Source organism: Chelonoidis abingdonii, chromosome 14, assembly GCF_003597395.2.
Source record: "Chelonoidis abingdonii isolate Lonesome George chromosome 14, CheloAbing_2.0, whole genome shotgun sequence".
Classification (NCBI taxonomy): domain Eukaryota; kingdom Metazoa; phylum Chordata; order Testudines; family Testudinidae; genus Chelonoidis; species Chelonoidis abingdonii.
The window spans coordinates 38,182,441-38,197,016 of record NC_133782.1 but is presented as its reverse complement, the minus strand read 5'-3'; the positions used below and the strand labels follow the sequence as shown (position 1 = coordinate 38,197,016).

General features: G+C 50.7%; 1 protein-coding gene and 1 long non-coding RNA gene across 4 annotated transcripts in view; one reads left to right on the top strand and one right to left on the bottom strand.

Annotated features, from left to right (window-relative positions):
• LOC142047743 (uncharacterized) overlaps nt 1-14,576 on the bottom strand; it is a 119,093-nt gene that overhangs the window by 73,662 nt on the left and 30,855 nt on the right. The window lies entirely within an intron of this gene.
• RIPK3 (receptor interacting serine/threonine kinase 3) overlaps nt 1,023-14,576 on the top strand; it is a 21,740-nt gene continuing 8,186 nt past the window's right edge. For 2 of the 3 annotated variants that reach the window (XR_012657031.1, XM_075072468.1), the window contains exons 1-9: nt 1,023-1,377; nt 1,575-1,735; nt 1,947-1,996; nt 7,841-8,011; nt 10,108-10,190; nt 10,649-10,814; nt 11,617-11,708; nt 12,246-12,330; nt 12,964-13,055. Coding sequence is in view for 2 of the 3 variants with exons in the window: in XM_075072468.1 (XP_074928569.1) it covers nt 1,090-1,377; nt 1,575-1,735; nt 1,947-1,996; nt 7,841-8,011; nt 10,108-10,190; nt 10,649-10,814; nt 11,617-11,708; nt 12,246-12,330; nt 12,964-13,055 (1,188 nt within the window). In the remaining variant the exon portion in view is untranslated. The remainder of the gene's footprint in view (nt 1,378-1,574; nt 1,736-1,946; nt 1,997-7,840; nt 8,012-10,107; nt 10,191-10,648; nt 10,815-11,616; nt 11,709-12,245; nt 12,331-12,963; nt 13,056-14,576) is intronic. The other variant, XM_075072469.1, reaches the window with a different exon arrangement.

The window sequence follows — 14,576 nt, the reverse complement described above, 5'->3', positions numbered from 1 at the left end:
CATTTCCATTCGGGGCTCCTACCCTCAGGGGCCCTAAAACCTGTTTCACAGCCCCTTACACCAGGGGACCCAAGGTCCCTATGTCCAGTGGGCCTCGTGACTGGAGCGAGGGTGGGGGGGAGGGCGGGCGTGTTATATGGGCTAGGGGGAGCGAGGTGGGGCGGAGGCGTGTGTGATAGGGACTGGGGGCGCGAGGTGGGTGGGAGGCGCTGTGCCTGTAGGCATAGGGGGGCAGCAGAGGGGGGGGGGTAGGGGAGGGTGGGGTGGGGAGGGGCCAGCTGGTACCTGTATATGGGCACTAGGGCAGCGAGGGTGGGGTGGGGAAAGGCCAGCCTGTACCTGTAGGGCCACAGGGGGACAGGGGAGGGGTATTCGTTTAATGGCACTAGGGGCAGACTGTCTTATGACTTTACTTTAATACTGACCGGACTTCTCCGAATCAGAGTTTATTGTATTTGCTGTTTTTTTAATCATTCATTTTTCAAAAAACAGGATTCCAAAGGAAAGGAAAGTCCAGGGGAAAAAATAAAGTGATATAATACCAGGTTCTGGCGGACAGAATAATGAGCATTATCTTCTGTCCATTCCTTCCATCCCTCCACTTCCTCTTCCCTTTCCTTTCTCCTTCCTTCCTTCCATTCCTTCTTTCTGTCCTTCCATCCCTCCACTTCCTCTTCCCTTTCCTTTCTCCTTCCTTCCTTCCATTCCTTCTTTCTATCCTTCCATCCCTCCACTTCCTCTTCCCTTTCCTTTCTCCTTCCTTCCTTCCATTCCTTCTTTCTATCCTTCCATCCCTCCATTTCCTTTTCCCTGCATGGCCCCAGTTTCTCTTCCTGTCCTTCATCTCTATTTTCTCCTTCTCTCCACTCTCTCTCCTTCCATCCCTCCATTTCCTCCTGCCTGCTGTAGTCTCTGTCCCTCCACCCTCCCATTCCCTCCTTCCATCTCGCCGTTCTCCTGCCTTGTCTTTCTCCTTCCTTCTTTCTTTTCACCTCCTCCCTCAACTTTCCCCATCCTTTGTTCACCTCTCCACCCCCTGCCTGCAGTGATACCTGCAGCCGTGAAGAGCTCCTGGCGGAAGCCCGGGCCATGGACAAAGCTCGCTTCATCTACATCCTGCGGCTCTTCGGCCTCTATGAGGAGGAAGAGGAGGGCTGGGAGTCTGGCCCCCGGTTGGGCATCGTCATGGAATACATGGAGAATGGCAGCCTGGCCACCTTGCTGGAGAGAGTCCAGCCAGTCCCCTGGCCCCTGCGCTTCCGCTTCCTGCACCAGGTGGCGCTGGGCATGAATTACCTGCATGGGCTTCACCCACCGTTACTGCACCTGGACCTCAAACCCAGCAACGTCCTGCTGAATTTGGAGCTGCATGTCCGGGTGAGAAAACCCCTCCCCTCCTAGTCAGCCAAGCCTGAGTCAGAGCCGGCACCTTGTACAGGGGAGAGGCCCCGTGTCCCACTGATCCAGCCACTCCTCTGCCCTGGGGCTGCATTGCAGCCAACGCCCCCTAGAGGAGAAAGGCCACGTGTCCCATTCACTGCCCCCCAGCTATGCTTTTCTCTCTTCCCCACCAGCTGGCAGACTTTGGGCTATCGAAATTCAAGCGAGTGACCACCAAGCAGGGAACAGAAAGATCTGAGGATGTGGATGACTACGGGGGTACCCTGGAGTACATGCCCCCTGAATCCCTCGTAGACATCAACTACAAGCCAACGCCAGCCACAGACGTATACAGGTAAAGGAACCCCAATGTCCCAGTGAGGCACTAGGGGGTGCCCTGCTGCCGGGAGCAGGGCAGGAGGTTCAGTAGGGGGTACTTTCCCCTTTCAGTTAGTCCTGACCACAATGACCCATAGCGACATTAGGGGCGCTGTGCTGCAGGGAGCTGTGTAAGGGGCGCTCTACTATCCCATGATCCCAACCTGCCTCCTCTTTTGCCTCTGCAGTTATGCCATCCTCACCTGGTCCGTGTTAACCGGTGAACAGCCTTACCCAAGTGAGTCCTATTCCTATCTTTTAATTATGCCTCTCCTTTGAACCAAGCTTGTCCTGCAATTCAGGGGCTACTCAAGGTTTCCTGGGAAAGAAACAGAACAAACACCACCTCTGAGCTGAAGGGGAATCCCTTCGATCCCAGCAGTATAGGATTTATGGCTCATACAAGCGCAGTTTTCAATCTGTCCACTAGAGGTCAGTGAGCTGTTATAGCCATATACCCTGTGTCGGTATAAGCCATAAGCAGGCAACCTATGGTACGTGTACTGAAGGCAGCACATGAGCTGATTTTCAGTGGCACTCACATGCCCGGGTCCTCGCCACCGGTCCGGGGGGCTCTGCATTTTAATTTAATTTTAAATGGAGCTGTGGTAATCTAGCCGTCCAGTCCCAGACCTGGACTTTAGTGTCCACCAGTCTGGTCCTGTCCCAAACCTGGACTTTTGCGTCCAAAGTTTGGGGGCTTACCTGAAACTCCCCCAAGCTCACTACCAGCTTGGATATTCTCGCTGCCAACCGAGATCAGGAAATTAATCTATGGGGCCTGATCCCCCTTTCTCCTCTGGTGTCCCTCACCTCCCTTGGTGGACACCCAGATTCCCAATCCTCTTGGATGCTAAAGCAGGGACAATAACCCTCCCCCTCCTTCTCTAGGCTGCCTCGCGGCTAACCGGGGTGAAGGAAGAAACCAGCTTTCTGCTTCCCTCAGGACAATGAGATGCATAAATACCCACAGCTGAGGCTCTGCCACCCCCTTAGCTCAGGAACGAGGGACGTAACCACCAGAGAACAGAGAGAATTCGTCGTCTCTTCCCGTAGCTCTGCTCTTTCCCTGGACACAAATAGCGAAAATAGCCCACAAAGCCTGGCTTTTCCCTTTGCCTCCTAGGAAAGATACTTTCCACTAAGGTTAACAAGGAAAACTTTACTAGAAAAAGAAAGAAAAATATAAAACAATCATCCTTGCATATAAGAAACTCAATACAGGCTCTTGCTTATAAGAAAATAAAAGAAACAGTCTGAATTTAAAAGATAGCCCAATTAACCAGCCACAACAAATTAACATATCAGGTAATAAACACCCAAAGAAATCATGGAGCTGAATTACTTTGCGGTTCCTGGGTCCTTACAGATGTTTAGTAAGAGTATTAGGAGAGAATTAGAAGAAGACTTGTTTCCCTCATAGTAAAAAACAACAAAGACCCCGATATACAAATTCCCGCCCTGACCTTTAAACAATCCCGTTCTCTGATATGGTCCTCTGGTCAGGTGTTCGGTACCCTTTTAGGTAAAAGAAAACTTAAACCCTTACCTACTAATCCCATTTATGACACCACCACAAATCACGACAGTAGAAATCTTTCACTGGAGGTGATTTTCTCCTACTAAAACTTTAAACTAAACAGAGGAATACAAAAATGCACATAGAAATAAAAGCATGCAAGTACAAGATTAACATTGTCCAGGAAGTTTTAAAACCAATATCTGGGAAACTCTCCCAGGAAGAGTGCATCAGCTACATTTGTTAGAAGCTCTGAAATTTGTCGGATTCCGAAATCAATAATCTTGAGAGCTAGACTCCACGGAGAGTAAGTTTCTTGTTGTTGCCCCTGTGGCTTATGAAGCCATTTGCGCAGACATGGTCGCTTTGTAGCTGGAACCGTGCCCGTCACGTCTAACGTATGGCGTAGCTTTCCAGGCGTACACAATGCATAAAGGCATTCGCTTTTCACAACTGACTGACAGTGGACCTCTTTCCTCCTCAGAATAGTTTTCTTGCTGGAGGAACACGGGACAGGATGGAAGTTCTGATTCCGGTCCTTCCTGCATAGAACTGCTCTGATACCCCCGCTCAGATGCCATCGGTGTTACTAGGGAAGGTTGTCAAAGTCTGGGGCCCTAAGCACAGGGTCAACGTGAGCGTCACCTTCAGTTGGGTAAGCTTCCGAACCCACAGTCCATTAAATGTAGTTGGCTGGGCTTTTTGGTCAGGTCGGTCAGCTGGTCAGCGATTTGTGCTGTAGTGTGGTACAAATCGCCTGTAATACCCGGCCTAAGCCTAAGATGGTGTGCAGCGGATTGGAAGTATAAAGTCCAAGACATAGCTACAGTTTAATTTTTTCCTGCTAGGCAGTTAGCAGCAGAAGGATTGGGTAAGGCAGACAGAAAATAAAAAAAATTTTTTTTCTTTCCCTGCTTGTTCAGCAGTGCGATTTAGTAGGCTCATTAGAGAGACCCATAAGAGTCCATTGGGTTGGAAACAATAGCCTTCTTTCAGAGGGCTGCTAGCAGCACACAGTCCAGGAGGAAGAGAATGTTTTTACAGACAGCAAATTTCTTTTTTCTTTCTCCTGCCGTTCTTGGCATCTTACTTTAAGGAAAGAACAGGGGTTTACAGGGCTAGAGAGCTGAAAGTTTTTTTTTCCTTGATCTAGCAGCTGCCAAGTAATTTTTTTTCCAGTCATAAGGGCCCATACAGATCTTTTGTAAACAAGTGAAACTTAAGTACCCACCAGCAAACCAACAGGTAAAGTAACAGTAGCTGCTTTGTTTGGTTCAATTGCCAACAAACAGAGCTAGGACAAATCTAGCAGGCAGAAAGCCAGCAATTCTGCAACAGGACGCCAGAGGGCACTCCAACACAAGAAAACAAACCAGGAGTTTCAAAAGTAAAAGAAAACAAGGGATGAGCAGAAAAAGGAAAGAGCCCGGTCCAAGCCAAGACAACGAAAATAAACATAGGAGACAGCTGAACTAAGTAAGGCCGAACAGGATGCCCAGCGAGCAGCTCACCGAGAGATCAAAGCCAAAGAGGCAGATCACGAAAGAAAACAACAAGAAGAAAAGGCAGTTTTACGAAGAAAACAACAAGAAGAAAAGGCATTTACGAAAGAAACAACAAGAAAGCAGAGGCGATGCCAGAGACAGGTAGAACTACAAAGAGAGGCTCAACCAGCAGCTGCGAATAGAACGGCCCTAAGCACAGAACCCAACAAATCCTAACCCTCCGCCGCCGTGTTGTTGTTCCACCGCACAAGGAAATTTCCCACTACAAGGCAGGTGACCCGGAGACCTTCCTTTAGAAATTTCGAAAGGGTCTTATTGGTACAGACATCCCTGAAAACCAGTACATGCAGAGCTGAGGGACGACATCAGTGATCCCTTGGCAGATGTGGCGGCTAAATTGCCAAAGGGAACAAATGCAATGCATCTATAAACTGTTTCAAACCCAAGCCAGATCCAGACTGGGGATAACCTCCGGATCACGCCGTCGGCGATTCAGAAACCAAAAGTGGAGGAAACCAGAAGGGGTCCTTTCCCGACCACGCCTACTACGTAGGAAGCATTGCGACGCCTGATATCAGGAACCCAGTCAAGACCTTGGAGAGATTGCGCCACCTCATATCATGGAGCAGTTATTGATGGTGTTCTCTGAGGAAACAACGGACATCCAGATGACCCACACTCCTCACCGGAGGCGGGGGATGATTGGGAGCCAAATGGATGGCCGTGGCGAGGCAAGAAGCTACGTAAGGGGAGTGAAAACCCAGGAGCCACCCAGCAATAAACCCTACAACCGAGGCAAGCCCAAAACCCCACCTACAAAGAAAAGCCCGCAGACACCCTATCCTTCCACGTCAAACCAGTCTCCATGACTTCCTTCAACCATAACCCGTTATCTGGACAATGTAATCACTGTAATAAACGGCGCACATAATCAAGGCAACGGCCCCGAATAAACCCATCGTCAAAGTCATGCACCCCAGCGGACCTAAGACCCCAGCCCAGAATACCTCTCAAATCCCCTTGGGAGCAAAGGGAAAAGCTGAGAGTGGCGAGAGAAGGTACCGCGTGGAGAGAGCAACGGGAGCACAAGTGTCCAGTATGCCACCAATCCTTCGTCGATCCAAGCTCATCAACCCAGGGCCAAAGTGAACCAATTTACCCTTCATTGTCACAAGCTGTGGACTTACCTAACAGCGGAAACTGCCTTCCAGACACAAAGCTGTCGGAATGTGGCTTTGCGTCTGAACAATATCCCATCCCCATGCGAACTGGAGAAAGAATTAGAAGAAGACTTGTTTCCTCATAGCTAAGAAAACAACAAAGACCCCGAGTATACAAATTCCCGCCCCTGACTTTAAACAATCCCGTTCTCTGATTGGTCCTCTGGTCAGGTGTTCGGTTACCCTTTTCAGGTAAAAGAAACTTAACCCTTACCTACCTATCCATTTATGACAGGAGCTTAAACATTTTTAAAACCTTATTTACTTACGTACAACAATAGTTTAGTTCAATATTATAGATTTCTAGAAAGAGACCTTTAAAAACATTAAAATGTCTGACTGGCACACGGAACCTTAAATCAGAGTGAATAAATGAAGACTCGGCACAGCACTTCTGAAAGGCTGCCGACCCCTGCCATAAACCCTGTATTGCTGGGATAAAAAAGAGGAGGTGTGCGAAAAAGGATGGGCAGTTGGCTAGAGACAGCTGGCTGGAAGGATAGTTTATTAGAGAGAAAGGGATGGTGGGGAGAGTATGGGGTGGATAGATAGGACTGAAGTTGGATGGGTAGGTGGATAATAGAGCTAGTGGGAAAATGATATTTTCCATTGGAGAATTTCAAAAGAAATTCACATGAAAGTGGGGGGCACTCCCCGTGCAGGCCGTGCTGGCCCCACATCCCTTGTGTGCCACCTGGGGAATCCGTGCTATAGAGAGTGGGGCAGGAGGCTCAGTAGTGGGCGCTGTTCCCTCAGAGTCAGGTGTTTAATTGTTTTCTATCCTGAGTTCTGGGAGGGCAGTGGGGTCCAGTGGGGGGCTGGGAGCCAGGACTCCTGGATTCTATCCCCAGCTCTGGGAGAGGAGTGGAGCCTAGTGGAGCAAGGGAGGATGGGACCCAGGACACCTGGGTTCTATCCACAGCTAAGCTATGCAGCCTGGGGCAAATTACTTCAGCTGTCTGTTGCCTCAGTTTCCCCAGCCATGAAACAGGATTTCATTGGTCTCTCTTGACTGTAAAGTCTTTGTGGCAGGGATGGCCTCTTACAGGCTCCTTATAGAAAGTGGGGGAAGAGGCCCACTTATGCCCATTTGAAAATCTCTGCCCCGCCTCTGGGAGTTCAAATCCGAGCAGCTCTGAGGGGGCGTGGCTAGGGGCCTCAGCCGTGAGATGCTTTACGAAACATGGCTGGGAGCTCAATGGCCTTAGGCACCTGAAATCAAATGCGATTCACAGTAATTCCCTTATGCTCGTGGTAAAGTCCAGACAACCTCCCCGACTCCTGACCCCTGCAGTAAATAATCATTAGGGCTAAGTTTTTGTCAGGGTTATTTATAGTAAAAGTCAGGGACAGGTCACGGGAAATAAACAGAAATTCACAGCAGCCCATGACCTGTCCCTGATTTTCACTAAAAATATTCCTGACAGAAAGGGCAGGTGGGTTCAGCACCCACAGCTGCTGGGGCTCCCGGGTCCCCCACCGATGTGCCCAGGAGCGTTGGTGTCTCTGCTCCTGGGGTATCCCCTCTCCCTGGGCAGCTGGTAGCTGCAGTTCCACCAGCTCCTTACCGCGGCTGGGCAGCTGCGGGGTCTCCCCACCAGCTTGGGGCCTGGGAGCTGCGAGAGTGGGGCTGGCTGGGAGCTCCCGCACCAGGGCAGAAAATGTTACAGAGGTCAAGGGAAGTCTCCGCGTCTGTGACATTATCTTAGTCTTAATAATCATATCTCTGATTCACCACAGGGGGGCAGTGTCTGTGCAAAGCTGTTATGTGTCTGACTCCCCACAGGGGGGCAATGTTTATGTAGGACCCTTATGTTCCCCGTGTCTTCTTGGTCCAGATCTCCTCCCAAAATGCATGAGCTCCCTGCTCCGAATGCACATCCCCCGGGGTCAGAGACCCAGCATGGAGGAGCTGGAGGAGGTCACAGGAGTGGAGGGACTGGAGGACATGAAAGAGTTAATGAAGAGATGTTGGCACAATGACAGCCTGAAAAGACCCACTTTTAAAGGTAAAGTCCATCCCCATGCAGTCAGCGCTGATGGGGGCACTGTGCTGCAGGGAGTGGGTCAGGGGCTCAGTAGGGGGTACCAGGCTGCACAGAGTGGGTCAGCGGCTCTATAGGGGACTCTTTCCCCTGGCAGTCTGTGCTGGCCCCAATGCCCCAGCACTAGGCGGCATCGTACTGCAGAGGGGTAGCCGTGTTAGTCTAGATCTGTAAAAGCAGCAAAGAGTCTTGTGGCACCTTGTAGACTAGCACACGTTTTGGAGCATGAGCTTTCGTGGGTGAATACCCACTTCGTCGGATGCATGTAGTGGAAATTTCCAGGGGCAGGTATATATAAGCAAGCAAGAAGCAGGCTAGAGATAATGAGGTTAGTTCAAATCAGGGAGGCATGAGGATCTCTTTGCTAGCAGCTGAGGTGTGAAAACCAGGAGAGGAAACTGGTTTTGTAATTGGCAGCCAATTCACAGTCTGTGTATTATCCTGAACTGATGGTTGTCAAATTTGTCAGATGAACAGAAGCTCAAGCGAAAAGCCCCCGTTTCTCTATTGAAGTCTGATGGTCCTCCTGATTTTTTTGCATAAAATGTCCAGCATGATTGGCCACACCATTCTAAGGTCTTTCGCCTTCATAGTTTGTCGGCCAGGGAGGTTGAAGTCTCTCCTACAAGTTTTTTGTATATTGCATTACCTGATCATCTGATTTGTGTCATTTATATCCGTTTCCGTAGAGACTGTCCATTTGGTCCCGATGCTACATAGGCAGAGGGGAGCTCGCGCTCGCCTCATAATGATGGCGTATATTACACTCGTAGGTGAACGTGCAAGTGTGGAACCGGTGATGGGTGTGGCTGCTCTCTAGGCCTGTGATGTTGTCGCTGGTGTAGATACGTGGGCAGAGTTGGCAGCGAAGTTTGTTGCATGGATTGGTTCCTGAGTAGAGTTACTATGGTAAGTGTGCAGGTTGGCTGGTGGAATACGTTTCAGGTTGGCAGGTTGTCTATGGGCAAGGACTGGCCTGCCACCCCGACACGGCCTGTGAAACTGTGGGTCATTGTCTAAAGGAATTTTGCTGAGATTTTTTGGTGGAAATCTCCACCAAGCATTCTCAAAAACTACAATTTTTCTTTGCATAACGAAATAAGGAAACAGATCAACAGAGCTGGACGTGTACCCAAAGCCCTCCTACTCGCAAGAACACCCAAGAAGAAACCAACCTTTCCCACGGCCTTCACATACCAATCCCAGCAAAACCGCCTCCAACGCATCATCAAGGGATCTACAACCCCATCCGGGCAATACCCACAGTTTCACAGGCCTTGGGTGCAGCCAGTCCTCGCCCATAGACAACTGCAACCCTGAAACGTATCTCATCACAACTGCAACGCGCACATAGTAGCTCTAGCTCAGGAACCAATCCAGCAACAACCTCGATGCCAACTCTGCACGTATCTACACCAGCAACACCCATCACACGGACATAACCAGATCAGCCAAATACACACCCGATCATTCACCTGCACGTCCACGCAATGTAATATACGGCCGGTCATATGCAGCAAATGCCCCTCTGCTATGTACATCGGCCAACTGGACAGTCTCTTACGAAAAGGATAAATGGATCACAAATCAGATTCAGGAATGGCAATATAACAAAAACTGTAGGAGAGCACTTTAACCTCCCTGGCCACACTATAGCAGACCTAAGGTGGCCATCCTGCAGCAAAAAAACTTCAGGACCAGACTTCAAAGAGAAACTGCTGAGCTTCAGTTCATCTGCAAATTTGACACCATCAGTTCAGGATTAAACAAAGACTGTGAATGGCTTGCCAACTACAGAACCAGTTTCTCCTCCCTTGGTTTTCAAACCTCAGCTGCTAGAAGAGATCCTCATCCTCCCTGACTGAACAAACCTCGTTGTCTCTAGCCTGCTTCTTGCTTGCTTATGTATACCAGCCCCTGGAAATTTCCACTACATGCATCCGACAAAGTGGGTACTCACTCACGAAAGCTCATGCTCCAAAACGTCTGTTAGTCTATAAGGTGCCACAAGACTCTGTACTGCAATGGAATCTCTCACCCCTCATGTCTTTCTCCTGCAGACTGCAGCAACAAGACAGAGAAGATTTTTTCTTCCCACAAGTCCAAAATCGTGCCGGCTGTGCGTCAGGTGCAGGATGTGCTGGTAAGGCACAGCAGGCTGTGGTTCTGATTTCATCCTCTGCATCGCCACAGCTGGCCACTAGGTAGCAGCACCTAGCTGAAATAGCTCCAATTCCAAGCGAGACCCAGGGGCTGAGGATAAACCTCCCATCTCCCAACACAGGATTTAAGCAATTCAGTCCCTGCTATTCTCACCAGCTGCCATAAGGAGATGGTTCTGCACCATAATAGAAACCAGACTATCTCCATACACGTCTGTCTGTCTGTCTAATCTAGCTATCCCCTGTACACCCCATCCATCCATCCATCTAGATAGATAGATAGATGGGTATGTATGGGGATAGATGGATAAATAGATGGGTGTGTATGGGGATGGATAGATATCCCCATACACACCCATCTATCTACCCATCCCCATACACACCCATCTATCTCTGTCTGTCTGTCTATCCAGACCTGACCCCCAAATTGTCACCCCAGATGATGATGGCCAGTTCTTCCAGGGATGAGTCCAGACCATCAGTCAGTGTCCCTACACCTGCTCCGACTGAGAGCTCCCAACTCCACACCTCTCCTCCATCTTTCCTCGGGGTCTCAGAGCAGTGCCAGACACTTCGCTATGAGGATCGTCCATGCAGAAAAGAGGGTGAGTTGGGTTTCCGTCCCCCTGCCAAGCCATCTGCATCAGGCACCAACTGATGAAATTCTGGATATCGAGAGAGTCTACTCTGGTGTCATGACAGGAAATCCCAACTCCAAGATAAAAGGGCAGGAATTCCTGCATCCAGCAGGTCCATAAATGGACTTCCATGTCGGCTGTGACTGTGAGAATTCCCATCTCTGATGTAACAGAGCAGGAAGTCCCACCTCAAAAGTGGCAACCCCAGAAGTCCTGTCACTGATGTGGCACGAGGCGACATAGGAAGTCCCACCCAAAAAGGTGGCTGGGAGGGAAGATTCGCCTCCAGTGTGGCAAGGCAGGAAGTGCTGCTTCCAGTGTCATAGGACAGGAAGATCCACCCAAAATGGTGGCATTAGGGGAAGTCCTGCCTCCCAACTTACTGGGCAGGAAGTTGTGTTTCCAGTGTAGCAGGATAGACTAAATGGTGACCACGGAGGAAGTCCCGCCTCCAGAGTGACATGACAGAAAATCCTGCCTCCAGTGTAGCAGGACAGGAAATGTCAACACAGGGAGTCCTGCTTCTACAGTGTCAACACGGGAAGTCCCACCCAAAACAGGTGGCAGTAGAGGAAATTCCATTCCCAGCATGCTAATACAGGAAGTCCTGCCTCCAGAGTGGTGGGACTTCCTGAGCTGGCTGTTGTGGCTAATTTCCCTGCCTGAGGGGTTCTGGGATGTTCAGAGAAAGTGGGTAGAAGAGAAGAGGGGCACACGGGCTCCCTGTAAGCTGTCAGTGACCTGGTGGAGGTGTCTTTATGTCCCTCAGAAGCTGGGCTCCAGAGAAACGTGAAGCAGACAGAGCATCAGCAAGGACCTGGTACCCCTCAGCCCTGCAGTGTCAGCATAGGTCCCAGGCAGGTAAATGTCTGCCATCGCTCCCTCCCTCGGGTGGGTTCAGTATTTGCCTGCTGAGTGAGGTCACATCTGGGTTGGGGATTAGATGGGAGACCCAGGGGACAGCAAGGGGAGCACATGTTCTTTTACGGTCAACGCTGGCACCAGCCCCCAAGTGTGGCATCACGGGGGTGCCGTGCCACAGGGAGCAGGGTGGGGGCACCACCCCTTGCAGTCAGTGCTAGCTCTAATGCCCAGGGCTAGCTACACGTCAACACTGGGCGAGCAATCCCCAGGCAGTACTGCTTTGTGACTTTACGCAGCCTGTGTGCTCCACCCCAGAGGGGCTGCATCTCAGTGCCGCGTGAGGGGTTCCCAAAGTACCAGCCCCTGGACCCTTCGCCACAGGGGCCCCATCTCTGCACTGGGAAAGGGGTTCCCATATGAACAGCTCCCATGCCCCACCCCGGTACTGGGCAAAGGGTCCCTGTAAATTATATCTGTAGGGATCTAGTGATACGGGGTATCCAGGATCCATGTGATTCTCTCCTCTCTTTCAAGGGAGGACCGAATAAAGAAGGAGAAGGACCCAATAAAGGAGAATTTGGCTCCCCCAAGACAACCCCATCACAGTTGAGACCCCCAGGTATCATGGGGCAGATCCAGGGAGAGGGGAGGCAGGTTGGAGGACTGAGGGGGCAATCTAGGAGGCGAGGGTCAGATCCTAGATGGGATGTTACTCCCCCCTTGTGGTACCCCTTTTCACCACAAGGTGGCAGCTTTTCACTACCATTAATACAGGATGAAGGACAGAGACCAATACTAAGAAACTCCCCTTTAAGAGCCACTTGAAGAAAAAGTGTGGATGACATTTGGCATCAGGGAGTGAGAAAGTTCACCCTTAAAGGGGAAGGTCCACTGTGCAGAATAGGTCCCTGTGTTTGACATTGAGAAACTCCCCTTTAAGAGAAAGTGAAAGGAAAAGTTCATGAGGACCAAAGTCTGGCAGTGAAGAACTCTGCTCTTAAAGGGGAAGTTTTAATGAGTGATAGTCCGTCAGTGAGACACTGCTCTTAAAGGGGAGGTTTCCTTGAGGAATCAACTCCAGCAGAGAGAAACTCCGCCCTTAAAGAGAAAGCAGCGTTCACAAGGGCAGTGAACAGGGAGTGCATCAGGGATGGCGAAGAGGATGCAGCTTGGTGGGAATAGAATCTAGCAGTGAAAAATCCCAGCCTCAGAGGGGAAGTGTTCATGAACCCTAACTTTTCTTTCCCATCAGCCAATCAGCCGAGGCCCTTCTTCCCCACCCAGTCCCAACCACATCTCCTCGCCCAGGGGCCAGAGCAACACATGCACCCATTCTGGCAACAGGTAGGGGGGTGCCCCCACCCTGGGAAGGGGGAGGGGTTGAGTATGCAGGGAAATGGGGGGATGGGGATATAGGGGTGTGACGATGTGGTTCTGGCGGGACCCAACTGAGAGTGCCAAATCAGGACCAATTGCTTAAACAGGGCAGTCACAGCCCTAGGCTGGGGTTTCTCCACCTCTAAGGCAAACCAAACCAGAAGCCAGACCAAAAGGACTTCGTTTGCACCACCACTGGCTAACCACAAGTACACAGCAATTTCCTTAGGCACCCAGTCTCCCGTATCCACCAGTCCCAACGTTCCTGGATGAATGGTTATGAAACCCACACCCCAGTAAAGAAAAAGGTTCTCTCGTTCCCAAAGGCCAAGCCCAGACCAGGTCCAATATGTGTTTATTAGAGATATTTAATCAGGTATGGCTCACGAGTTTGGGCCTGTCAGTCATTTAGTCATCAGGCGGGCAATCAGCGTATTGGAGGGACGCTTGGTATTTGGTTATGGCGTTAACATATAGTACATACAGTCGTAATGTCCCCACTGCGTGGTGTTACGGTGGTGGGGTCCAAGCCTACTAGTAGGAGCATTGAGGTACATCGCTTCATCTACATGGGTTACACATAGTCTGATACAGAGCAAGCAGGCCGGTAGGGGACAGGGTGACCCTCAGCGAGGGGAATCCAGAATCCGTGGGCTTCAGGGACTCAGGGGATGTAGATTTATAGGGGGGTTGAAGGGTTTTCCTTCCCCCCCCCCGTGGGTGCGTGGAGCCACATCGGCTCACTCTAGTATGGCGTGGCGGTGATGTGTTCGTGGTAGATGGGTCGGCGCGTGGACACGGGATAGTGTCGGCAGTCAAACGTGCCTCAATGAGTCGCGCATAGCGACGGCCCACCCACAGGCCCTAGGTACACTTCGTACAGGGGCGGTCCAGGGCGCCTAGCACCCGACGCATCAGGCTCGGTGTAGAACTCGTTAGCCCTTTGCCCGCAAGGTGTCGGTCACTCAGATCTTACCCACACATCACGCTGTAGCCGAATCCTTAGACTCTAAAATCTAACGGTTTATTATAAAGGGAACAAGCTCGAGTGAGAGCTAGAATGTTAAACTGATCAATTGCCATGTCAGTTGGCCAGTTCCTTGGTCAGGTGTAGCGTGATTGAAGTGAACTGAGGTGTGAGGTCCAGCTCTGGAACATCCCCTTGGGAGGGCCAGCCGTCTTGCAGAGCCAGGTACAAGTCGCGCTCCCGGTGGGAGTAAAGCCGGATGAACATAAATGGAGTCGGCTTCCATGCCTATATAGGCTTTCCATGTAAGGCTTCTTTGGTTTCTTACTGTGGAGATCGTACAGCAAAATGGAGTTTGCCTCACATGGGCCGTTCTGCTGGGCTCCATGTAGCTCCGGGCGGTATCCGCCCTCCGATGGGTCGTGTGTAGTGTGGTCCAATGGGCCATCAAGCAGGCTAAGCAGAGTGACCCGCTTGTTTGGGTTTCCCGTAACACATGAACAGTTGACCAATCATATATA